The 27,074-nt window shown below is 39.4% G+C and overlaps 1 protein-coding gene across 3 annotated transcripts in view; it reads right to left on the bottom strand.

The window, feature by feature from the left end:
* The window catches only part of LOC117475527 (contactin-4), a 45,693-nt gene extending 19,331 nt beyond the window's left edge, over positions 1–26,362 (bottom strand). Inside the window, exons 1-13 of one of the 3 annotated variants that reach the window (XM_034121770.1) lie at positions 26,302–26,362; positions 23,031–23,154; positions 22,615–22,790; positions 20,798–20,893; positions 17,430–17,633; positions 16,824–16,923; positions 16,157–16,341; positions 14,677–14,819; positions 14,165–14,294; positions 13,715–13,865; positions 5,973–6,100; positions 5,242–5,414; positions 2,981–3,098 (exon numbers count right to left, since the gene is read on the bottom strand). In XM_034121770.1, coding sequence (XP_033977661.1) covers positions 2,981–3,098; positions 5,242–5,414; positions 5,973–6,100; positions 13,715–13,865; positions 14,165–14,294; positions 14,677–14,819; positions 16,157–16,341; positions 16,824–16,923; positions 17,430–17,633; positions 20,798–20,893; positions 22,615–22,790; positions 23,031–23,154; positions 26,302–26,362 — 1,789 coding nt within the window. Of the gene's footprint in view, positions 1–2,980; positions 3,099–5,241; positions 5,415–5,972; positions 6,101–13,714; positions 13,866–14,164; positions 14,295–14,676; positions 14,820–16,145; positions 16,342–16,823; positions 16,924–17,429; positions 17,634–20,797; positions 20,894–22,614; positions 22,791–23,030; positions 23,155–26,289 lie in introns of those variants that run through there. The other 2 variants (XM_034121771.1, XM_034121772.1) reach the window with 2 other exon arrangements.
* Between the last annotated feature and the right edge of the window lie 712 nt (positions 26,363–27,074).

Here is a 27,074-nt window from a genome sequence, read left to right as displayed (position 1 = left end):
TTTGCCTTTCCGAACCTTCCAGACACACTACAAAAACTTGAAATCTTGCCAAGTACATTTGTCTAATATCTAGTCAGAATGTATCTTTACACTTGCTATAAGACACAATAACTTCAGAAGTAACAATGCAGTGAGATAGGCTCTTGTTTTTAGACAATGCATCATCTTGTTAAGTCAACAAATCTTATTTTGAGTTGTATCTCAGGTGAAACTTGTATTTATTAGAAAATCACCAACTAACATCAGAAAACAGAACACTTTTGAGCATTTGCGGCTTACACAGAATTTCCTGATTCTGGTAAAATATAGTTCAAAATGAGTTCTCCCAGCTAATTACAAGATCTGATTTATCTAAATATCCCTTCTTATATCAATAAATGGGGGGCGTGTGGTGCAGTGGGTTGTGCGTTGGTGTTCGGATCAGAGGGTCACAGGTTCAAACCCCACTGCAGTCAGCATGTCGTTGTGTCCCTGGGCAAGACACTTCACCCCAAATTGCTCCTTTGGGGATTGTCCACAGTATTGAGTATGTAAGTCACTTTGGATAAAAGCGTCTAACAAGTGACATGTAATGTAAATCTTACCAAGCTAATTTTCACTTGTTCTATTGGCAGCTTTTTGTACTTATTTCAAGGTGAAAACACCTTGTTTTCAATATTTTTTCAATTTGTTTTTGGAGCAGCATTTTTTCCAGTGGCACAGTATTATTTTCCTCTCCATTTGGTTATCAATTTTCAATCGTGGATGGCTGGCTGTGATTTGTTGTTTACAGTAAGAAGGATCAGGCCAAAAGTGTGACTGGAGGAGTGAGGACATAAGCAGACATCACCACTCCCCTCCAATTTATATTCCATGACCTTTTTTGGAGCACTCTGTAGAGCACTGCTCCTCGTGAATGAAAACAGCAGTTGTCCTTGTTTATATGGAGGATGTCTTGGCACTCACAACCTCCCTCTTTCATGACTATCAACATATAATGTTTTATCCATCAAAGTCCTACCATGTGATTTATTTTCTATCAATTTTTTGCATTTTTGAGATTTATTCAGGCCACCAGTACCTTTATTTAAAGGGGACCTATCATGCAAAATGCACTTTGGTACGTCTTTTATACATGAATATGTGTCCCCGGTGTTCCAGGGAACTCACCAAGTGTCAGAAAACACAACCCTCTCTATTTTCCTCCATACCCAAATCTCTAAAAAAGGGGCTGCAACGGATCTGATAAAAACTGATCCAGATTTGAACACTGTCCTGACGTCAGGATGGTGGCGCTACGGCTATTGGGCCAACTCCACCAATCAGGAGGAGACAGCCACGGCCATTGCCGTTCGAAAGCGCTGGAGACGCTGTAGTACATATGCCAGGCCTGTAGGTGGTGCTGTTCTCACAGAATCAGCCCTTGCAAAAACAGGGATAAAAAAGTGTAAACTGAGCGAAATGAGGCATGGCTAAAATGCATGATCTGTTTGGTATTTTGAAAAAAAAAAAGTATAAATATGCCTTATATAGATATGGTCCAACACTATATTATTAAAATATAGCATGATAGGTTCACTTTAAGTGACAATGTTGAGAAGGGGATGACAGGCTGCAATCAATGGCACCAATGGCTGTACATACTGATATACAGCTGAACATCAGCAGGAGAGGACTCTTTAAAGTAGAGACACTACATACTGATATACACCTGAACATCAGCAGGAGAGGACTCTTTAAAGTAGAGACACTACATACTGATACACACCTGAACATCAGCAGGAGATGACTCTTTAAAGTAGAGACACTACATACTGATATACACCTGAACATCAGCAGGAGAGGACTCTTTAAAGTAGAGACACTAAATACTGATATACACCTGAACATCAGCAGGTGAGGACTCTTTAAAGTAGAGACACTACATACTGATATACACCTGAACATCAGCAGGAGAGGACTCTTTAAAGTAGAGACACTACATACTGATATACACCTGAACATCAGCAGGAGAGGACTCTTTAAAGTAGAGACACTACATACTGATATACACCTGAACATCAGACGTCTTTAAACATTCTATCCTTAATGATCAATTTTAAAATAAAATTGCAAACTGTATATTGGACATGTTTCATGCTGGGTCGCCCTATCAGTAAACTAGACTGCTTTATTTCTCATTTTGATGAAAACATTGAGAAAACTCTAGTCCTGCGGAGAAGATAATCATGACATCGTGTTACATGCAAGATGAAAACAATATTGCAAACTTCCATTTCCTGAAACATATGCAAAGGAAATGTGATTTAAAGTGCATTTCCATCCATTGCTGATATTCAAACCGAACCTTGCAGATAAGACTTGAATAAAATATTGCATTCCTTTTTTTTTCACATGGATTTGAAGAAGGTCTGCTTATCGTTCCAGATATGATCTGATGTCTCATCTCTGAAGTGGAGGGAAAGTTTCAGTTGAAGTTTCTTTCACATTTGAGATGGATCGATCCACCAACTCTTGTATTTCAGCCTTACTTTGTAATATTTCACCTATTTTGAGCATTTTCACACTTCTTTGTGCTCAAATTGCAATAGTGCATAAAAACAGTAACAACAGGCTGCCAACCACAGTGGATTGAGGGAACACAGTTTAACAAGTAATTGTACATTAGAATATGTTTGAGCATTATACCTATTGGGGACTGTCAACATAGAAAGAATATTGCATATCCAAAACGATGCAGTCAAGATATTTGTATTTTTTTTAAGTTAGAACCCATGCGTTTAACAGAATAATTCATTTCAAAATGTTCATGTTGTCAACCGGAAAGTGTGTTGAAGCAGTTTTTCTCCAAATCTCTGACATCTTGATGATACAGCTCTAACCTGGCAGCAGTGCCATATGTCTGTTAAAAAAAACAAACACACTCCACAAAAAAAGGAATATAAAACCTCCAGAGTCCTAAAAAATGACAAGCACTGTGAGAAAGGAGGAAGAGGCATACCTCTGACAATTAAGTCTGCTGCTGCTGAGACAGTGTCAACTTCAGTGTGCACCATACACACGTACTTCCCAGAATGCTTTAGCTGAATGTTCCTCACCATCAGGTCACCTGCAAATCCCTAAAGGCAAAGAAAACATTCGTATTAGTGTCTGGCAGAGGAAGAAAAACAGTCAAACACACATACAAATCCTTGCTTAGTCATACGCAGTAAATCCTCCACATAAGAATCTTGGAGGAATTCAACACTAGCAGAAAAAAAGATTATGTGACAGTCTAGCACAATTAATTCAGCTTCTTACTGTAACGAAGGCGACATAAAAATGTTTCTTCTAAGGATCAGTGTTGTTTGTTTTTACCCTTACAGCTCAGATAAATGGCTCTAGCCACAATTGTTAGTGTTTATTTTTTCCCAGCAAAATGCAATGATTCAGAAATCACTCCCTTTGTGTTCAAAGCAAAGTCAAGTTAAACAGCTGTTGTGATTATGTTCATGGTGGAAATGTCAGTGCTGTGCTGCGACTTCAGAGGGCCTGGTGTGCAGAATCACAGGAAGCATAAATCTTGTTATTACAAACATTTAGGCTCCTTTGTTTGGGGAGAAATTGATTGATTTGCTCTTAGAGTGAAATCACCTCGGGGAAGGAGAAATGTCATCCCTGTTTGCCTGTTTGGTTTCCCCCTCAGACACAACATACAGTGACATCAGCTGACATCTGTGAATTAAGTGTAGCCAGTTTCTGACACATGGGCTTAAAGGTAAAATCCGACCTTAAACAACACATTCCCTCGGTGCCTTTATGTTGTCATTCATCCAGTCTGACCTATACTTACAGGTAGAGTTTGACATTGTGAGAAATACACATATTACTACGTTGCCAAGAAAAACATGAAAAGATTGATAACATTCTGGAGCGAGTGCTAGCAGGCAGTTAGCCTAGCTTAGCATAAAGAATGGAGGCAATTTGATAATGTTCCTGATAGCTCACTTATTAAATACATAGCTTTATGTTTCCATCTGTCCAATACATGTTCAGCTACAGCCAACAGCAACTTATCTTGGAATAGCATACTTGTATAATAAGTGACCTTACATTAGGCTGGCAGGTGGATTTTGTCACTTCAGGACAGAGTCAAGCTAGCTGTTTCAAGATGCTCAAGTATACACAACAACAGAGAAATGTGAGTGTGTCGATCCAACTTAAGCCACTAACTGCCTTTTTGTTCTGATCAAGTAAAAAGTGTTAAAGCCTTAGGTGTTAAAACCTGTGTTTTACATGTATTGCTAGGCATTATTTTGAACTCCAGAAAAAGCTAAGTTATCCATTTCTGCCTGGTTTTAGTCTTTATCCAACTCCACTGGCTCCCTGTTCAATCCCGTATCAACTTCAAAAAACCTACTGCTCACTTACAAAGCCCTACATAACCTGCCCCCCCCACCCCCCCTACATAACCTGCCCCCCCCACGCCCCTATCTGGCTGACCTTCTTCAGGAGTACACCCCCTCTCGCTCCCTCCGCTCCTCCTCTGCTGGTCTGCTAACCGTCCCCACCCCACACCTCGTCACCATGGGTGCTCGGGCTTTTAGCTGCACTGCTCCCAGACTCTGGAACTCCCTCCCCCCGCACATCCGACAGTCAGACACAATCACCATATTCAAAAACCCACCTGTTCAAATCTGCCTACTCACTGTAGTGCTCCCCATTATATGTTTCATTTGTGTCCACTTGACTGTCTCCTCCATGATTTCCTGTTTGTGTTTTTATCATGTTCTGTTGCCTATTAGCGTTTTCTTTTTTTTTAAACAAATTGTACGGTGTCCTTGGGTGTCATGAAAGGCGCCGAAAAATAAAATGTATTATTATTATTATTATTAATATTATGCTAGGCTAGGCTAACTAGTGCTTGGCCCAAACCCAATCCTTAAAGCACAGGCATGAGAGAGGAATTCATCTTCTCAAGAAAGCAAATCTCCAAAGCTATTCCTTCAAGATCTTTCCCGATGTCTGAAACCGTCAGTTTTGTTTTATTCTAAGTGAATTTATTACAGTGCCAGGTTTTGTTGAGGAAATAGATGATTTAGAAGAACACAGACATTTTTTTAAATGAATAACATATACTATCATAGACATAATAGGCACAAAAGCATAGTTCTCAAAACCTTCAATATCAGCACTAGCTTTAACAAAACCCGATGTAGGTCAAATCGTTGGCGCTGATTTAATTTTTACAAAAATCCAAAATAGCACTCATATAATACATACCCCTCCTATCATCTCAAAGTGCTCCTGCCTGCTGAAATCTATTGCTTTCCCGTTGAAAAACCACTTGAAGACGGGACTCACGGACGAGTCACTGGACACCTCGCATGGCAGCACGAGGCTCTGTCCAACACTGGCATCCAAACTCAAGGGTGGGACTATAATCTTTGTTGGATCTGCAGCATAATGGAAGATAAAAAGAGTAATATTTGTAACTGTATCTCTATACAATCCATTAAAATGAAGAAGGTAATAAAGCTTCATTTGCCCAGATTAGCCAGACAGATTCTGCTCTTTCGGTGTAATTAAGTGACCTTAAATAACTTCACTTAGCGAGCCAATCCCTCCCATAACTCAGTGATGAATAATTAAACACACTGCAATCACATTGTTGAGGAATCCCGCTATATAATCATCATTATTTAAAAACCCAAATCTGAAAATGCGACAGCAGCTCTTTTTTAAATTAAATGTTAGTGACAAAATATTCCTCACTCCCAGCTACAGACGGCGGTGGTTTGCCTCACTCAGCTACATGAACAATAACTCACAGCTGACAAAACCACGGATGACTTATACGTTTGTCAAACCCGCAGGAACATAAAACGGTTATATATTTCATTATCAATTTCATGCTTGAGTTAGAATTTTTTTTCCCTTAACAAAAGTTTAAACCCTAGGCTTTAAAAAGGCACAGCAGTGAAAACCTGTGAAGGAGAAAAAAAAAGAAATACCTTTTACCACCAGCGTTCCTGTGCTGCTGGATGTTCCAAAGTGGTTTTTGGCCAAGCATGTGTACCTGCCTCCGTCCGATTTGGAGATGTTGGTGATACGTAGAGTCCCATCCTCCATGATAGTCTGTCTGAGGAGAGGGACAAAATTGAAACAGCCTGTCTTGAGTTTTCATTGGCATAATTAAGTAAATGTTTATTGTATAATGTAATGACTGTACAATAGCCGCCATTTAGAATGGTTCCCTATAAGCCTGGTGTTATCCCGCCGGTCACTATTGTTGCCGTCAACATGTTATTGCAAATGCATTTATCAATACTAGATACCTTAAAGATTATGTTTACAAAAAATCATTGTACTATCTTTACGTTAACATTCTTTACTAACCCTTTTTCTGGGAGCTTTGAGGCAGCCATTCTCTTGGTGCAACCAGGAAGTGAACAGCTCCAGTCATGTGACAATTTACACTAAACATGTGACACTGCACATATTTCATTGAGACCCTTTATTTATCCAATATTTTCTGGAAATACATTGATATATAATTCAGTAACATTTATACAGCCTTATAAGTGAAAATATGTGTTACGGTCACTATTGTGATCAATAGAGAGGCAAAGTCCCGCCCATTTACTTCCGACCCATGGGACCTTATTTCGGAAAAATTATGTATTGAAGTCAATGGAGAGAGAAAGATTATCTTTCGGTCCTGTTTGAATTGTGCCACGAATTACACATATGATGTTTGTCAATTTAAAAAAAAATGTCCATGTCAAAAAAGTCACAGTTTGTCGTAAAACTGTTTAAATATAAGACTATGAAAAATATGCAACTAGAAAGACTACAAATCCCAGAATCCCGGTCCCGCATGCTGGCTCTTACAGAACCGACTAACTCCCCTTGTGTGTATGTACAGCTCTCAACATGCCCAGACTTGTAGTGATTTTCACCTCTTTTAATACTTTTCGCCTCATTCTGAAAGAAAGAAGTGAAATGTGCCAACGTGACGGCCGTCTTGGTGTGTGGTGCGAGACGGGAGATGTAGTTCATTGAGCGGTTTCACACAAAAAAAGTGTTACTGCACAGTTTTACGACACATTTTTTTTTTTTGACTTGCAAAATTATCTTTTAAATTGACAAACATCATATGTGTAATTTGTGGCTCAATTCAAACGCGATCGAAAGATAATCTTTCTCTCCCCATTGACTTCAATACATACTTTTTCCGAAATAAGGTCCCATGGAGGTCCACCGGAAAGGGAGGGACTTCGCCTCTCTATGGGATTAAATGGGTTAATTAACAATGCAATTCCATCTGCCTTTGGGTCCCATCCTCCCTTTCACAATAAAAGCCCTGGACAGATTGGGCGACTGTGGCTTTGAGGCCGTCTTTAAATCAGAAGGTTTTGGGTTTGATCCCAAACAATGCAGTCAACATGTCAATGTATCCTTGGGCAAGATACTTTCTGTAAAGCGTTCTGAGGACTGGTTAAGACTGGATAAAGCGCTATATAAATACATACCATTGATCATTACAAACACACTGCATGACTCCCTATCAGAGAGCGTTTTGCTAAGGGGCTTCTCAACAAAATAGCCTCGATTAGACGTAACAAAAAATGCCGTGCTGTTGCTTTGAGGAAACAGAAAAAGATGCAGTTCACTTTAAAACAATACATCTATTTGAAAACGCTGGGAGTTTGTTTTAAAGCTGTCTGATTCCACTTACATTTTTAATGAAAAGTGATAAAGATAGATGTATCTATCTAGCTCAATATAAAGAAACTACTTCATGTCTGTAATATGATGTATTTCTTTAAGCCATTCAAACCTTTTATCTTATTTATTTCATTTCGAATGAGGGCTTCAGAATCTATTCCAAAAGTATATTTTCACGCCTCAAAAGATAACAATTATCTTATGTGAAGCAGAACTGATGTGCTGTAGGGTCAGCATCAGTATTGACAGCACAATAGCTTAAATGCACATATTAATTGGATACGCAACAGGCCACCAGGGCACGGATAGGAAAAAGAAAGCAGCATAAGAGAGGCAATTTTACCGGGGTCCTTACCTACAGCGTTATTATTCTACAACACGTGGAGATGCTATCAACATACTAAAAGCCTTTTCTTAATAGTCATAACATGGAGACATATCGTATTATATCAGGCTCTAGCTAAAGGAATCATATGTGAGTGTGATGAGAGCGCTTGAAAGAGACGTGACTAAAGCAACAATGACACAAAGGAAGGTTGACCCTATTGTTGTCTGGTTGAAACAGATTGTGGCTTACTTTCATGAACTACATTTCCCTTTGTTGTAACATTCGCCAGAGATATTGTGGCCATTTATGGTTGATTCAAAAGATACAATATACAGAAACAGCTTTTTTGTTGCTATATCATGTTGTTTAAGCGGATGCTAGTTTGCAACTAAGTGCAGGATTTTCTTTTCTTACAGTCCCGACAACCTTCACCAATAAGTAGGGCAGCCTGAGAGGCAAAACTGAGGGCAAAAAAGATTGGGATGTGCTCGCCCCATCACTAGCTACCGCTCATATTCATCCATAATTCCATTCCATAATTCCATTTTTATTTAAAAATCGGAGATTTTAAATTAGCTGCTAATGGTAGCCACCAGAGTGTATCGCAGCTTCCGGTTCCGGGGCATTCTGGCTGCGCAGCACTCATTCACCAATGAGTAATGTTTAGATGGATTTGAGGAACTTCCCCTTGATTCTATTGGCTCTAACGGTTAAAAAGAGATGTCAATCATCAAAATCGACCAACGGGGGCCAGAGATATGGAAAATCCACCCAAATGACCCCAGAAGTGTTTTTTTTTTTTCTAAATCTCTCTAAAAAGGTCAAATGTCACTTGTTTTGCATCAATCTTGATACAGGGTACTTATTATATGTTATAGTTTTGATTCCTAAAGCTTTTAGTCTACTATCCCATCATTCAAGGGTGGTTTTCACTATAAGTAATTTTTCTTTTGGACAGACACTATAATTTATATTATTTTACTATGTTCAATCTGAATTTACTTTAAAATAAAAACATCTATATTGATCCTGACACTTCTACATCCAACTCACAGATTTATCATTGCTTTGAGAAAAAAGATTATTAATTTAACCCTTTTAGAAGTGAAGTTATGGTCATTTGTTCTGGGAATGTCATTTTCGAGCCTGAGACCTGGAAAACAGGCTCAGGGGTTAACAGGTTAATCTAATTTCTTTCAGTGGTCAGTAAAAATAAGTTTGTATTAACAACTCATATATTTTCTCATCTGAACTGTATGACACTATTCAGAGAGACTTTCTTGAGAGATGTAATCTTAAACACTCAAATTGAGGCAACAAAAACAGTATTTTAATATTGTGTATACAGTATATATTTATAATACATAAAAGTTGATCCTAGAGCACTTATTGTTCATGCCACGGAAAGCATGTAAACATTTGCATTAATGAGGGAGCTAATGCGCTCCTGTGGTGACCTTTGGCTTGAGTAAATCAAACAGAAATGTTGCGAGCAGCCGGCACAAAAATCAAACAATTCCACATTGGAATAAATATGTATTCACTGGGGCCAATCTGAGACGCCGTGAGCATGTCTGACACAGGGTGCTTTGTGCTGATTTATTGACGAAAATATCAAACACTGAGGGATGGAGGCGCACTGAGAACATGACCTGAGGGGCAATGAGCTGCAGAACAAATAGAAACGTGAAGCACTATCTGCTTCGTCGACAAACTCTCGTTATGCGGTGAATTTTTATTCTTGTCCATGTGCGCTGCCTGGGTAATGCCTGGGTAATTTTTCTCCCTTTCATCATGACTGATCCATGGAGAAGTTGATAACTAATCAATCCCATTGGTCACATGCTGCGAAAGGTCTCGTGGCTTACATAGTCTATGGAAATATGGCTGTACATATTGATCTGAGCAAGAGCCCAAAAGAAAACAGAAAGAGAATAACAGCAGCTGCCCTTTACCCCTTATATTAGAAATAAGCAGCATGCATAGCCGGCATGCATATTAAAACTACAAATTAAGAGTTATCATATGCCACTGTTATAAATAAGTAAACTTACTGGTCAGAATGTCATGACTTTTTAATTATTTTATGCATTTTTTTTTACCATCTAGAGTTGGATCCTGAATACATAGATAATATTTGACAAATATACCACTCGACTAATATACAGTAGGTGCACTAATAGTCAAGTGTGATGATCGTAATTAACTAGGACAACATGTGTTTTTTAATATCCAATTCAAGCAATAACTTAATAAATTGTATTCCTATGTATGTATTAATTCCCTCATGAACTGTATTAACCAAATATATGATTATTGTACACTTTGCTCTGAGCTAATGAGTTTAATTTTCCATTTTACACATAGGGTATAAGTTGATGAATTCCTCTCAACCTTGAAAGACGTATCTAAAGTATTTGCACTCAAAAAAGAAATGTTGTGACCGTGTACAGGGCTGTTTAAGGTAAGACTGTTTCAACGTCAGGTAAAATTCTCGATACTCATCTCAATTTTGAGACATTTCAAACTTTGACATGGGTTTCCAAAAGACTATCTTTGGTCGGGTCACTTAGTTCAGCAAAGTATCGCTGTGTTTTAAGTTTGTAATACATTTGTATAGAAGGTACCTTTATGTGCATTGGTTCAGCCCAAAAAGTATAATGCTTCCTTTCCACTGCTTGGTTCAGCTTAAAGGTGGGGTAGGTAATTCACTTCAGAAACACTTTTTGTTATATTCCATGGAATGCTCTTAACATCCCGATAGCAATGAATACATTAAATGCTTTGACAATAAATTACATAAAAAATGTCATCTGTGGAAGCCGTGGCGCTGTAAAAAGCACGACCAATCATTTTAGCCGGCCCGGCTAAAATAACTGGATGGCCTACCTGCCTGTCAGCCTTCCATCTGTGCACAAACTTATCTCGTGCCCTCATTGGTCAAGTGCGCGTTTGTGTGTGTTGGAGGAGGGGCTCTGTAAGGAAGTCTGAAGGAAGGGGCAGATGTTTTTCGGCTGCGTAGTTTCAAATTCTAGCTGGTTTCTCCATTCTTTCTCCGGTCAACAATTTAAAAAATCTGGGTCAAACTTATTATTTAAAATTGCAGGTTTTTTGCAGGATGTACTGTGTTGACCAAGTGACAATTGTCCGCAGAGTTTTTTACCCCACCTTCAGGTTTTAGTATTTTTAATGAGAGCGGCTACAGTTTAAAGTTATGCCAAAAACTCAAAGCTTTCATCCAAGATGGAGGCTGCAAGTTAATCTCGCCCTATAACTAAATGTCAGAAGGCTGATGACTTTTCACATAGTATCAGTGGTTCCATATTGACATTTACAACCTTGTCTTAACTGTGTGTTAATACACCATCTAACTGCTGATGATCCACATGGGTATTTTTAAAAATCATATTACTTTGCATGTTACCTTATATATATGATTCCTTTCACTGGAAGCTGTTTTAATGTTAGGTTAAAAGACCTGTTATTTAAACAACAATCTTCTTAGAATAGCACAAAATGTTTCAAACAAGCAAGCTCAAGACGTGTTAATTCGAGTAAAAAGTAGAGATCTCAGACATCGGACTAATTTACCGTTTCCAAAGTCTCCTGTCTGAGGAAGTTGTTATAACTTACTAAAGTTGCTGCTTGAATAAAACTAAGTAACAAGGCTCTCAGAGAAAATTGATACTGTTAAAGTAATTATACGGCAGGAGCCTGACAAGGCTTCACGATGGTTCTTTACATAAAAGGCTTTAATTTGTACGTCTGATGATTTGCAGTACTATGGTCTAGAAGGGAAACACCAGGATTCTGTCATTCCTTGCAGGACAAAAAGTACCAAAAAGCTCCAGTTTGATTTCATTAGGCTGAATATTATCCACATTGGGGGTTGATATCAGCGTCTTGAGCATGTATAAGAGGGTTGGGTCTGCCTTCAGCCCCACAGTGCTGCAAGTGGATTCCTGCTGGTTCTGATTTTCACTGATTTTTTACATTGATTGTTGTTTTTGTGTTTCCAGGTAAAGGATATCAGAGCCAAGACTTCTTGTTCAGTGCGTAGGGCAATGTTATCAGTCGTATTCGCTTATTGACAATTGGATTTGGAGCTAAACAGATACAGTATCTTCATATGAATGCCTATAAAAAAAAGAGCTAATAAAAGCTAAATCGTCATAAGACGCTAACCAATGGGTTCCAATATTTTGTCCAATGAGCTCCATCTAACAAATACAAATATAAGCCTGGAGCCACCTTTTAAATTAACTTGAATAATATTGTCTGTAGACTTTGAGACATTTTTCTCAAAATTGTGTCGTTGTAACAGCTGTCATGTTATGTTGCTTATTTTGTTGACTACTTGGCGAACAAAGATGGTAAAGATGTAATTGAAAAGCTGCAAAACTGTTTTTTTTAACCACCAAAATATATTTCGGGGTCGAAGTGACTGGTTTTGAAAGAGAAAGTCCCAATTGGTCAAAACTACTCGGACTACAAACGGTAACCAAATCCAACGCTTCCGGTACCAACATCTTGTTTCATTCTCACAGTTTCTACTTCCAGATTCAGATATGTGTATTGAAATCAGCATTTACCGAGACAAAACCCTGTTTCTCTTAACCGACCTGAACATTTACAAACAAACTCTTTCACCAAACATTTAAGAAAGCAGCTCTTGTGCTTGAACTCTGTTGGTTCCTTTTGTGTGTATAAGTCCCTGCTAAGGCCAAGTGCAACTACAAACTGTTTCTTTTAGCTCCTTTGAGTTTCCTCAGAGCTTAAATCATGACATGGTCTGGCCTGTCATGAAGACTGAGGTAGAGTTTCGCTCTAGGATGTAGTGTGATAGCTTTTTCTCTGTGGTTTTCACACAGAGACTGTCCCTACACATTCTCTGTTCTATATCCAGCACTTTGACTGTCTTGCAGAGCCGTGAAACTGTGAGACACTTTGAAGTTTCAAGCGGCTAAAACATATTGCACTCTATATCTTGCGCTTTGAAAAACTGATTGAGTAGGGGCCATGGCCTCGTTCTTCCATCCAGTGAAAAAGGCTTAGGACAAACTACTGTGTGTCAACAGAAAACCAACATATTACTCTATAAAAGAAAAAAAGTGTCTATCTGACAAAAAAACCTTTCTTGAACCAAACAAAGCTCTGTTACTCACTTGAAAAGTCCCCTTGATCAGGGACATACATAACAATGAGTCCTCGTAATGAAAATGACCACATGAGTAAGCTCTTTACCATATGTGTTGGGAAAATACTCAATGTACTCTTCCAATATCAGAGTAGCACATGATAACAAAGGTATCCCAACTGTAGCTGTGTACATGACAGGATTTATGATGACCTAGAAGAGCATCAGGACTGTTTTAGGCATATGATAGCTATGTGATTAACATGATGATTCAGCCTCTATGGAGATAGACATATGACAAGCATGATCATTTCTGACGTGGAGCTAATCTGAACTAAACATTGAATACTGCTTTATATTCCTCCATCTTGTGACTGTGTAACTCCCTCTCTTGTATATCAGCATGTGAAGGACACTGTTCAGGAACTAGTTGATGCTCTGTATGTGATGACTACTTCCATTCTTGCAAGGATAATAAATACATGTATCCTGATATTGAAGCTCAAGCCGGTGACAATATGCCATCAATTGAATAAACAGCGTTGCATGCAGTACCCTACCTCTTGCCCCCCTGGAGGAGTTCCCCCCCTCTCCACCAGGATATTGCGGCCCTGGGGGAAGCGTGGGGGCGACACTCCAGCACCACCTCGCCCCCCCGCTGCATCACTGTTGACTTCTTCACGGGCCGTCGGGTGAAGTCCGGTGGGGAGGCTGAGGAACAGATCCGTGTTTTAAGGCCATTTGTCTCGCTTCGTGGAGGGGTCAACAGCCGTGCATCAGCAAAAATGTCAAGTGCATCACCAGCAATTACGGAAATGTTATTTCGCCACCAGTATGCCTTATTGTATGAAAGAATTATGGAAATGAGGAAGCGAGGCCATGACTCAGTGAAAAGCCAGAGCAGCCTCTTATTATTTATTTACACAGGAAGCACTTTCGTTCCACTAACACAATATGTGTACAGTATATCTCTACCTCTGGTTCAAATGGTTGTAAAACAAACTGCTTACCAACAACCTTGAGCTCAGCGCTGGCGTAGGCAGCTCCGTGCTCAGTTTCTGCCACACACTGAAACATCCCAGAGTCCAACAGAGTGATGCTGGATATGGTCAGCCTGCCATCTTCCACATGGATCCTCCCCTGTGAATAAGGTCATCAGGTCATCATTCAAAGGTTTTTTTATATTTTTGATTTTGATTTGGAAGAAGTTTACACTGATTTAATCCCACCCCTTCTCCCACCATCTACATTATTAACACATATATATATAAATATATATTTATTTTTTTCGTGAAGAAATACATTTGTTATTGAAAAACAAACAAACAAAACAAAAACATAAAACAACAAATAAATAAACAGATAAATTAAAAAAACAAATACATATATAATCCTTTGGTTTATAGGTTTTCAGTGTAGCTTTAACAACAATAGTAAGATGTATTACTGATTTACTGCTGAAGGAGACCTTTGTTTGAGAAAAAAGGTGGGTGTAAAATCAAAATAACTTGTGCAGTGTTACCTCTGGTGTCAGCGGCTGACCGTTCTTCAGCCATCTGTACGCCGGCCTCGGCTTCCCACTGGCTTTACATTCCCACTGCAGATTAGCATCTATTGCCATATGAGCATCTTTCAGTGTCTGGACCCAGTGCAGATGCTCAACATCTGTGAAAAATACCAATACATAAATATTAATCGGAAAAAATGTCAAAATGATTTTGCAGCTAGATTTAGTTTTTCCAATATAATGCAATAAGAGGCACCGTGACATCAAGTTCCTCGTACGTGTCAACCTACCTGGTAATAAACCTGCTTCTGATACTGATTCTAACTATTTTCAACCTTGTACATTAATTAATTTATTTTGATATATATTTTAATTTCTCTTAAAGGATTTATTTCATTTGGATTTGTTAGTAAAGGTTTATCACTTATCTGCTTTGAATTGAGGACCTAAAGCACCTTGAATGGCTTTGTGTCAACAACCTCTTACGCCTTCATGTTTTGCACATCTGACATGAGATGCCATAGAATCAGAGGCAGGTAAGTTATTCAACGTGAAACAAAAACCCATCTTTTCAATGTCGATATCAACAAGTTCAGCAAATAGAGGACTTTCTCTCATCCCTCTGTCTATAGAACACAGTTGTGCACATTCACCGAAGCAAACGGTGACTCATTTCAAAGCTCTCAGTTTGAAAGCTGATTTATGTGATTGTATGGAAGTTGCCAAAATACCCTGACATTTGAATCCTATTCTGACACATGAGTCATCTAATTATTACCTCAATGCAGCGGTTAAAAGAAATGGTCAAATATTTACATCGCCATCACAGTAAGGAGGACAGACAAACGAACTGAATACAAAATAACTACATTTTGTTTGGCTAAAACTCATAATCAAGCATTTTAAATTACCGTCCAAAAAAACACAAAAACTACATTCCTGGATTAACCCTTTAAGTTATTTATTAAACCTGGGGATACAATAATTTGACAGATGTTGTCAATGTGTAATATTGATTTAAAATCGGTGCAATAACAGTGTAAAGGTGTAATATAGGTGTGTTTATGAGTGTGATATAGGTGTACTTATGGTGTTATGTAGGTGTAATATTGGTACTATTTATGTTTTATTTGGGTGAAAGAATGCGGTAATAATGGTGTAATAATATGTGTGTAAAAAAAGGTGTAATATGGGTGTCATAATGGTGTAATATGGAATAATATTGGCTTTATTTGTGTCATTTGGATGTTAAAATGGTTTAATAACAGTATAATACGGGGTTAATTATATATAAATGTATACCCAAATGGTGCAAGATGAAAAATAAAAGTAATTTTTTTAAGAAAAATCTTGAAAGGCGTAATTTAATCTTAGAAAGTAGCTTTCAATTAATTTCCAAATGATTCACAAGTCCTTGTCCATCTAAGGATTAAAAAGAAGAAGTTGTGCAAGCATCTCCATGAAAACAGGAAACAAAAGTTTACAAGGCTCTTACTCTGGAATAGAAGTTGCCCTCTGGCTACATTTCGTCCTCTGCTGTTTTCGGCAACACACTCGTACACACCGGCATCCTCTGGGCGAAAATATGGGATTTCCAGAACCCCACTGGAGTGGTTGATTTTAATCTTTCCAGGGAGTGGATTTCCATCAGCTCTTCTCCAGGAGATGGAAGGCACCGGGCTGCAGAGGTCACACACAAAAGGTCACGATGGCCACATGCTCCTGCTCACACTGACCAAAAGGACTGTCATGACAATTGTTTCCAGTCCGTTTGTTGTAAAACAGTATGTCTGGCAACTTCATAAAAAGTTGTAAGAAATAAATCAATATATATGTGCCGGAACTTTAAAGGACATTACTTACTGAAGCAAAATGATATAAATGACAATGTACGGGGAAAATACTTTCTCTCTCATTCTTCGCACCACAGATAGTTAACTGCTCTGAGTGGTCTATGGACTGGTGTGTATCATTTCAGAACCAGCTGTGAACTTTTGTAAAACCTACCACATCATTTTTTTTAATAAATACCCTTACATTTTCCGAGGAGTTTCCTTGTCTACTTTTAACTAACTCCTGGACTTTGAATGAAAGAACACTTCAAAGTGACAATGCAGTGTGAGGGGGGAGAGATGCAGTGTGCTAATGTTCCTGATACTTACTTTCCTAAGGCGAAGCATTCCAGTTTCACTGATGATCCTTTCGAGATGTGAAGGGTGTCGGGAAACTGAACCTCAATTTTTGGCTCGTATTCGCCCATCACTAAGAGGAAGGATAAATGCAAATCACATCAGTCGAAATACAGAACACGGACATGCAGTTTCCTGTAATTCATATTGGACGTGGCACGAATTACACTGGCAAAGAACGTGTTGGCATCGTGAACAACAGCGTTTGGCTCGGCGGATGGATGAGTTCGGATTACATATCTCCCTCAGCTCAAATCTGAAGTGGTTCACATAAACGGTCCTGATGGGGGTTAGTATGTGAGGCGGGCTGCTTGCTGTGTGTGCCTACATGCATTTATGTCAGCATGGACTACATCTCCTGTTATGTAAATATGTGCCTTCATGCTGATAGAGAGCGGGTTCTCGAAGACATAACCCCGAATAGTTCCAGGGATTTGAGAGCTGCAAAAAAACATAGCTCGTAAACAAAAAGCAAAAACATTGTCACGCTCGAGACAAGCGATTTATCTCCCGGGCTCGCGTGTCAGTTCAGTGCGTAAGATAACCAGGAGGCAGCGGAGAAGAACCGAGGGGGCTTACCGTCTCTCCGCACCACCACAGGGGTTGGAGAGCTGAGCACTGTGGCGTTGGTCATCATGTTTCTCACCGCACACGTGTAGTTCCCCGCGTCGGAGGCTTCAACTTTGGCCACGTACAAGTTGCCTGTCCTCTGAGAGATAAAGCGACGGGCGTCCTGTTGCAGGAAGTTCCGCTGACCGTTGAAAACCCAGGAATATTTTATCTCTGAAAAAAAAAGGGAACAGGGTGTAAAAACAGAATCCAGTGACCTTCCCAAAATGACCTGCAAACAGGGAGAGATAGTTTTACAAATAAATGATATGATATTATATTCCTCGGCTTAAAATATAAATATTAGGTGACTCCAAAGAATAAGGTTTGTGATATTTAATATTATTATTTTAGAAAACATTTTGTAAAATGTATTTTTAGGGTAGCCAAAGCCTGTCCGGCAAGATGATTTGCTGATGATTTTGGCTTAAAATAAGCAAGTGTGCTACTTAGGTACGATAAGAATGTTATGTATGAACTTACTAAAGTTAGCGTATGTATGTTAAAATATGTTGACACTGACTTTTCGTTTAACAAGGTCAAACATGAGTCTCCTGGGTAAAAGTCCTGTTTGTTTGACCCATTTATTTTAACATCCTCTCAATACAGACTGTGTTGCTCTCTATAATACATCACTTGGAGTCCTTTTTTGCTACCGTCATATTAACTACGGCACCTCAAATTCACAGCTCATCTGTAAGGAAAACATACTATGCAATAAACTGTTTACACAACTGATCTTAACAGCTGGAAGAAATTCAAGATATACTAACAAGTACACAAAGTGAGAATTTGTCCACAACTGAGTCCACAGTACATATATTTATGTACCAAAACCCTCCTTTAGTTTTCATTCCATTTTTCAAACCGAAAGTCTTCAGTAGGAATGAATTGGCTCGGAAATGAGTCAGGAAGTCAGAGATGGACTAAAGTAGAGTTCAGACAGACCGTGTGAAATAATGGCACTCCCTTATTCCTTTGAATTGCACCGCTGTGTTGCTCAGCGGGGGGGTGACCACACAGATGTCTCCATCAAGATCATGTTCATGCTGAAAAGAAGTAGCTAACTGAACTTCCTCCTCCAATGAACATGTGTAAAGGTACATTTATAGTGGACTTCAATGTGGGCGAAGCATTTCTGCTGTTTATTTCCCAATTGTTGAAGCAGAGAATTACATGATTGCACAGTAATGTCAAAACACAGAGTTTACAACAAATGGCAGTGTTTTGGCATCTTACCTGCCTTTAAACTCATGGATCTATTACTCAAACCTGCTCTCCTGGATTTTATTTCATTGTCTCACTGGTCCCTGAAACAGCAAGCCTCCACCAAATCAGCCCTTAGCTCCTTTTAACACAGCGCCGTTTTCCATCTGAATGCCGAGGTTTAACAGTTTGTGTAATGGTGTTTTTTTTATGTGAATTGTACACAATGAGAAAAACAGAATAACTCTTGCCTTATCTTTGACTAAGAAGCAACGCTAGGAACATCAAGCAACAATGGTATTTAAAAAGCAGGTCAAAATGTCAAACACGGTGCTAACTTGATCATAGTCTGTGTTTAAGATAGTGCAGGCATTATCTATCCTAGTTGATCCTTAACTCTTGTCACGCACACACACTAACGAGGAGGATTCGTGTCAGAGTAAAGAAAAGAAGGGAATGATGAGAATGTGTAAAGCAGACACAGCGGGAGACAGCGAGGCAGAGATGTCTGCTGGGAGATCAGAGGCTATTAGTGCAGCCCTCCTGTATTAGACACATGACATTCTGCAGGCAGCCCTTTTCACATGGTAACAATGTCGTGCGCGCTTCCTTGAGGGAAAACAGTGAATTAGAATCATTACAGGGAAAAAGTCAGGGCAGAAAGTGACAGAGCTATTATGATTAGGAACTATCAGAGACCGGGTCTGTTTAAGAGCTGCAGTCTCTCAGCAACAGAGGACTCGCAGGCAAATAATCTAACGTCCTCTGACAAGAGTTTAACTCTCAGCACGGCTCCTTTTAGACCACTAAGGTATTGATTGCACAAAAAAGCTTCAGATGATTCCCTTTTTTACTCAGGTGCTCCTCGAGTGGTGCATCAACAAGGCTTTAAAGGTCCCCTATTATACTGTTTTTCATCAATATATTATAGGTCTCAGATATATACAAAACATGTCTCTGAAGTGTTTGGCTCCAAACACCAAACAGATCATTGCAGCATCCCATAATCCCCTCTGTTTCAGCCCTGTTTCAAAAGTGCTGATTCTCTGTCTGTTACTTTAGATGAAAATAAGGAGCCACTCCCCACGCCCTTCTGCGAGATATCAGGTGATAAGGTCGGGGAGGTTACCTTGGTTGGTTATCGGCTAAGGTTACAAAACCGCAAAAAACGTTATGACATCATAAAGTGGCCAGAATCTGATCAGCTCATTTTCAGACAGGTTTTTATATAAATGGATCAGGACAAAAAGAGAGGGGGTCTTTTTTCCTGAAACTTTCAGAATCTCTAAACACAGGGGACACATATTTATATAAAAGACATGGAAAAGTGGATTTTGCATAATAGGTGACCTTTAAAGGCACCCTTTTTCAATTTCACCTCAAGCTAGCTTTATCGTGTGGTGTTTAATCCCATCATATGTGCGGTAATGCTGTGTTTAAAGAGGAGACATATAAAGAGGGAGGGATTTTTTAAAAGGATGGGGAGGCTGGAGGGAAAAATTGCTAAAGAGTGGATTCCCCTGTGGCCGTGGGGATTCGGCTGGCAACAGGGAACTGAGAATGGCTGGTGCGCCAGCGTGAAATTGCGCTGGTGGGCACCGAATGGCTGCAGGAGTGCGGACCACTTTGAGGGTCTGCTAATCAGCAACACACAGACACATGAGCCGACTCGCAGCTGTGCCACGGGATAAACGCTCCCCCTGCCACAGCAGCCACAAGCTGACTTTATTACCCACGGATAACCTGCCCACAGCCATGGAGGAAAAATGGCAGTTCCAGGAAGTGGAGCACCGGAGACCTTATAGATGACAGCACGGTCACAGATCATACGGGCGAAGAAGAAGTGAGCTCAAGGTTAAGAAGTGCGAGGCTGTGAACTATAGATGTGAAGGCGTGAGTCTGGGCAGGTAGAGCGCTGGCTGATCATAAAAAGTCTGGCAGATAAGGAGGAGTGAGTGGAAAAGCAGCGTGTCAGAGAGTAAGAGAGGAAGGTGGCAAGGTATAAAAACAAAAGAGACACAGCGCGGTGTTACAGGGAGATAATAGGCAGCAGAGTGAGGAACAATAAAAACTGCTGACGCAAGCAGGAGTGTGTGACTACAGCAGATAATGAAGAAGAGTTAGGAGTGTACCTCCGTAATGGGGTGGAGGCCCGCACAGAAGAACCACGGCTTGACCCTCTCTCACCGACACCGTGTTCCTGGACTTCATGCTAAAGTGCTGCAGAACTGTTGGATAGAAAACAAACACAACTTTTCATTGTGTTGCAGCTGAAATAAGTCAAAGGTGACATCCAGGGAGGGCATTTCATTCTGCAGAATACACTTCCTCTGTCTGCTTATATCCCAGTGAAAGCAGGTGATTTGGCAAAGGGTGCACCAAAGCGCCCAGAGAGATTTCGTTCACCTTTAATGAAATGCTGCTGTGCGGCGTGAGAGAATAAACAGTGGGAAGACATATCCATCCCCAAGTCTTAAAAATACCAACTAAATCCCAGGAGGGACCGAGCAAATATCAGCTGTGGTCAAATCAAAACTGGTCGGATAATAAATCCTACAAATTAAAGCATGCAGTCCTCATTTCCTCATATAATCCACTGGGCTAGTAAAAGAGGTAACACTGTCAATTCAGACATGCAGATTGACGTAAAATCAGAGATGGCACACTTGGATACAAGGTGTGTTCAGAAAGAATACATTATGACTATTATGACATGCGACAATCACATTTGCATGCCCTACCCAGAGCTCTCAGCCTCATAATGCAGTGGAGGCTTTTCCTGAGACGAAGCTTATTGTTGTTTGGATTGTTGAAAGCTATAAATATAAATACAGCATCCCAAAAAAAACTGGCGAGAGCAGATGACGGTGTCCTAAAGATAATGTTCCCATCCAACAAACCTGCATGGCCAATTTAGTTTCTAGGGCAACGTTTGGTTTGAGTTATCAAAAGAAAGAAGACATTTGGGGTGGATGGATGGGTCAATTGTTTGCCGCTAGTTGATTAGTAAAATGTACTTCGTCAATAATAAAACAGACATAACCATTTTAAGCAAAAAACATATTTTACTAAACACAACCAAGTAGTTATGTTGCACATTTTTTAACATTGACCATGTGATAAAACGTACAGCTCTATGTACTATAAGCGTGATTGAGAATGCAGTTTAGTGGTTTGGGAATGCAATTTTGTAGACTGCAGGGTTGAACCAGTAGTATTTGCAAATCTGCTGTTGCTACACTGCAATCAGAAAAAGGAGCATGTTCCCAATATTTTATTTAAAAAAAACCTGACCCTAGAATAAGTGTAAATGTGAAGATAAATCTATAATCTAACTAGCACCCATTGAGCATAATGTCTGGCATCTTAGCATGCATATATAACTAGTTTTGCAAATGAGAGTACCATGGGGTAGCTTATGTGCTATGTAAGATTAAGAAAATGGCATGTAAGACAGGCCAACATTTATCCAGATATGTGTCTCTGTGCAAAGTGGTTGATTTACAGACTAACTACTCTGCTGCTCCTAGAAACACACTTATAATACATACTGTACGTACATGGTCAAAAAAGTAGTCCGTTTAATTTCTTAATTAGAGTCACATTCGATTATTTAATAGTGGATACAGATCAACATTCTTTTTATGATCCATTATTTATTAAGAAATGGTTAAAGCATGTATTCTCAAAATGTTCTGGGTTCACTGGTTTGGCTACTCTGTTATGACATGTCACTTCATATCATTGGTTTTTAGGTTGTTGATCTGATGGTCTATGATTAATTAACCACCAACAAATGAAATGTAGCAGCCCTAGAAAGAATATTTCATTATACTATTTAGTTGTGCAAACTTTCTGAACAAATCAAAGAGGAAGAAAGTTGATTCAATGTATCACAAGTTCATGTCAGTAACAGTATTCTCAGAACGGAAATCCACTTAAGACTCACATGCAAACTGGACCTTTGCCTCCCTGCTGATGACAGTCCCGAATGTGTTGGTGGCGATGCACTGATACACTCCTGCATGATCCATGACACGAGGATCACTGATCAGCAGGTTCCCCTCCACCAGGCTGAAGTTCGGATCCAACTCTGTGTTTATCTCTCTCCCATCCATTTTCCACCTGTAGGAACATAATCAAAATATATTAATCTTTCCATTGAATACCACTGAATCCACTGAGTACCCATGGGTAAAAACATAATTACTCTCTGACTACGGCTGCATGACTACATTGAAATGCAAATGAAGCTAATACAGCAACACGGCCTGGTATCATTCACAGCTCAGGAGAGTGCTTTGTACCATCATTTTCACATACACTGCTCTTTATATACGGTCAAAGGGCAGGCAAAACACGTACCTATAATGAGGAGTTGGGTTTCCTCTTGCGTTACAATTAATGAACACCTGCTTATCGTCAATGCTCAGGGGGAAAATGCTGTCACTCGGCTCCTGAGTGAAGACAGGACCATGGCGTGTATTCTCTGTGTGGGGAAAAAAAAAGAATTAGCTGCACAATGATGATGTGCAAGTGACATTGAATTAATGTAAAAATAAATCACTCAGTGCTCAGAAAGCTGTATGTTACTCTAGACCCATATAATTAGCTGCCAGCGCAGCACTTTGAGTGGATTCTGCATTTAATAAACCGTCTTGTTCACATGTCAAGAGGCAGATGCGATGAGACTTATCCGATGCTAGTGGCCCACATCGTCCGACCGGCCCACTTCAGTACCCTTCGGCCCGATGGCCAGTCCGCCCCTGCACTTGGGCCACCATCCATCACATTTTTTATTTAACGTATAAAAACGCAAACGCCGAACAATATCACGGCATTGTGTTTGGATGAGGTGAAAAATAAAATTTGTGGTTTGACTGGTGCACTTTTTGTCATATTTTTGCATCCTGTAGTAGAGACTAGAAATGTTGTAAAAAAAACTTCAATGTATTTGAATGGATCCTGGCTAACAACAACATTTGGATATTCAACATCACAAGTTCATAATATTAAAATATATGAATGAAATGCTTCCTCTTTGCCTTTGAGGAAACGTGTGTGTTAGGTATACTACAGTGGGTAAGCTAGTTGGCTAAAAAGGCTAACAGTTGCGTATGTTAGAGCAGTTTTAATCCATTCTGTACACTACTGCTATTGTGTTTTTAGTTTTGGAGAGACATATTATAAAAGAAAATTCTCCAAACTCTCTCAAATATTGCCATAACATCAGTACCATGAACACAAATGATTTCTGTACATATGTTTGGTTGCTAAGCTAAGATTGGACTATTTTATCTGGAGTGCAAGGGCTTTACAATCTATCTTACACTGTAAACTTAACTGTACATGCACAGAATCAAAATACAAACAGACATTGGTCTAGGCTATATTACATGCCAACATTAATTACAAACAGTGTCAAGTAACCCGGCTGGCTAATTGAGTTACGCTTTATTTCATTATGATCTAGATGCAAGTAGCATAACATGGTTAAGGTATTTCCATGAGAGTTGCAATATCAGTGTATTGCCTTACTATGGATATAATCTAATTATCAGAGAGCCTGCAAAGCTGTGTATGCATGTTACTGTGTGTGTGTGTGTGTGTGTGTGTGTGTGTGTGTGTGTGTGTGTGTGTGTGTGTGTGTGTGTGTGTGTGTGTGTGCGTGCGTGTGCGTGTGTGTGTGTGCTCAGTCGAGCTTGACTTGGTTAGCTCCAGCAGAACGATCAATACACAGGAGTAATTAACCGATGTTGCACTAATTACCCCCGTGGAATCCAACATTTCTTCAATAGACGCACATACTGCCGTTATTCTAACATCATGTGTCATACGCCGAGCCTCACGCCTGTGTTTCCCTCTTGAAGAACCTGCTTGCTTTTTACATTTTTGCTGCTAACCTTGAATAGGACAAAGAGTGCTCCCTCCCGTATCATCATCATCATCATGGGCACTGCCATTATAATCCTAATGAGAGTGGGAGTTTTTGCTTCAGGTAAGGGCCCCGGTCTCTGAGGGAGGTGCCTCATTTTTACCCTGCGCGTGATGTCCTTTAAATTAAGCAAATTAATGAGCCTTAGTCGGGCTATTTCACCTGGGAAATGATCGGGTGGATGGTGTGTTTGCTGCCCTGTAAACACACCGACTGGACAGACCGCTAGCACACCAAAACACACACACATGCAAATGACTCTAAATTAGTTTTCATGGGAATGCATGCAAATGTGAGCTCAATAGCAGCTATATGTATGTACAATACAGCACGCGCTGACATTTGCATAGCACCGCATTCTCGTGTGGTGTGTTTCCAGCCTGCACAGATACACCCGCAGTGAAAGTGCTGACTCGGGATGAGATGCTAAATCAATGGGAATAGAAGCACAACACAACAGACCCCACTCCATTTGCTGTATGAATTTAAATGTATTTATTTTGATGACCTGTAAAATGCTGGCTTAGGTTCAGTATACAGTTTATCCGTTAAATGTGACTGTTGAAAATAAATCTCTAACTCTCACTTTGTGGAGGTTTTAGTATTCAGACATAAAGTGAGAGCTCTTGGAGAGATTTGGACTCCGTAGCTGTAGTTTGTCTATGTATTAGGGAGCTGAAAGATAGTGTTACTCGGCTGCTGAGAGAGAGTGCAGAATAAATTAGCGTTAGGAAAAGAGTTGTTGATGTTTATAGTGCTTACCACATTTGATGTTAGTGGCAGCAGTTGGGCATAAACCAGGGACATTGCATAGTAAAACAGGAAGGTGTGGAAAGAGGAGAGATGGTGAATTCCTCTTCTATCTTCCTTCAAATGTAGATCCAACAGTGAGTCAAGTTTATCAGAGCTGATCTGAAGAAAACTTTTAAAGTCGGGCTGCAGAGTTGAAGTTAACTATAATAGTTAATCTTTAGAATGAAACAAGGCGGTTTCACTTGAACTTCATTTAGTTAAATAATAGAAACTACACCACTACATTTAAATGTCCGCCTTTGTGGCTTTTGTTTACCCTGAAATGTTCCCCTATCCTTTAAGAATTGATTAAAATCAAAAGATTTACAAGGTTTTGAAATAGAAACTACATGTTCACCAAATAACAAAGCTCTAAAATGTATGATCCCTTTTGAGACGGCAATCATTACATATTCCAATCCAATCCAACTTTATTTATATAGCACTTTAAAACCTCCAAATATTCAATTATAATTGTGTATTATTATTATTATTATTATTATTATTATTATTATTATTATTATTATTATAATATAAAAAATGCTCACAGATTTATAAAAATGTACAGAATTGTTTTAATATAACAGGTTTTAAGAGTAAAATATATTGGTTTTGAAGTTAGAAACATTATTGCATGATGAAAATTAACCTTAGATTTGAATTGAATACAATTGAATAATGGTGGTGGCATTTTACGCCATGAATTCTTCCATTCACATGTATGCTGGATGTATGGATGGATGTTTGTTGCATGGAGTACAACAAAGCCACCAAACGATATTCTGTATTGGTATTGCTATCACGTTAAGGGCACCCATATTGGTGCCGGTATCGTCAATTTTGAAATGACACCCAGCCTTATATGTATGTATATCAGGTGTATAATAACGTCTTGACTTGGCCTCTTACCAGCCAGGCACTCTTTGAGTAACAGAAGGATTAACAGTTCCCATGGCAACAACATCTTCATTTTCCAAGGTCAAAGATTCTCCTTCTTCCCATCCAGTCCAGAGAGCGTAGAATATTTCCCCGGCAGACGCTTCTTTCCGTTTGGCTCTGGAAGAAAAAGCAGGGCAAATGAGTTATGTGGAGATGAGGAGATGCCATCTACAACAAGCCTTCTGGAAAGAAAAAATAAAACATGCTGGAACTTGTGGAAAATCGGTGAGCCATTAATAATTCATCCAACCAAATAAGCCGAGCCAAGATCCCATGCCGAAGGGCCGGCTAGCAGCTGATACCGGGGAGCTGATATTTAGTGTACACATATCGCTGCTACACTATCTCCCAGGAGCAAGTCAAGCATAAAAAAAATGAAATAGAAGAAAGAAAAAAAAAGGTGCTTGCAGCAGCGGCAACAGATGAGCACAGCCGCCTGCCAAAAGTAACGCTAAGCTCTCTGAAAAACTGTTAGTTCAACATATTTACTCTAGCAAAATGTGTGATGTATTAATGTACAGTCTACTGTATATCACAGGGAATGAGAAAACTACACTTAAGTCGGAAAATCCTTCAAACCACTTCACAACGACACCATGGACCATGATGCCAAGAACTATTGCCATTGATTTAGAACTAGAAAAGACAACTTAGCCAACACTGTCAAATAATATCACATGAAACTTAAAGGTCCCATGTCATGCTTTTCCGGTTATTACCCGTCCCCTTGTGTGTTATGAAGG

This window comes from Trematomus bernacchii, unplaced genomic scaffold, assembly GCF_902827165.1.
Source record: "Trematomus bernacchii unplaced genomic scaffold, fTreBer1.1, whole genome shotgun sequence".
Lineage (NCBI taxonomy): Eukaryota > Metazoa > Chordata > Actinopteri > Perciformes > Nototheniidae > Trematomus > Trematomus bernacchii.
The sequence above is the reverse complement of the archived record's forward strand: the minus strand, read 5'-3'. Positions and strand labels throughout refer to the sequence as shown.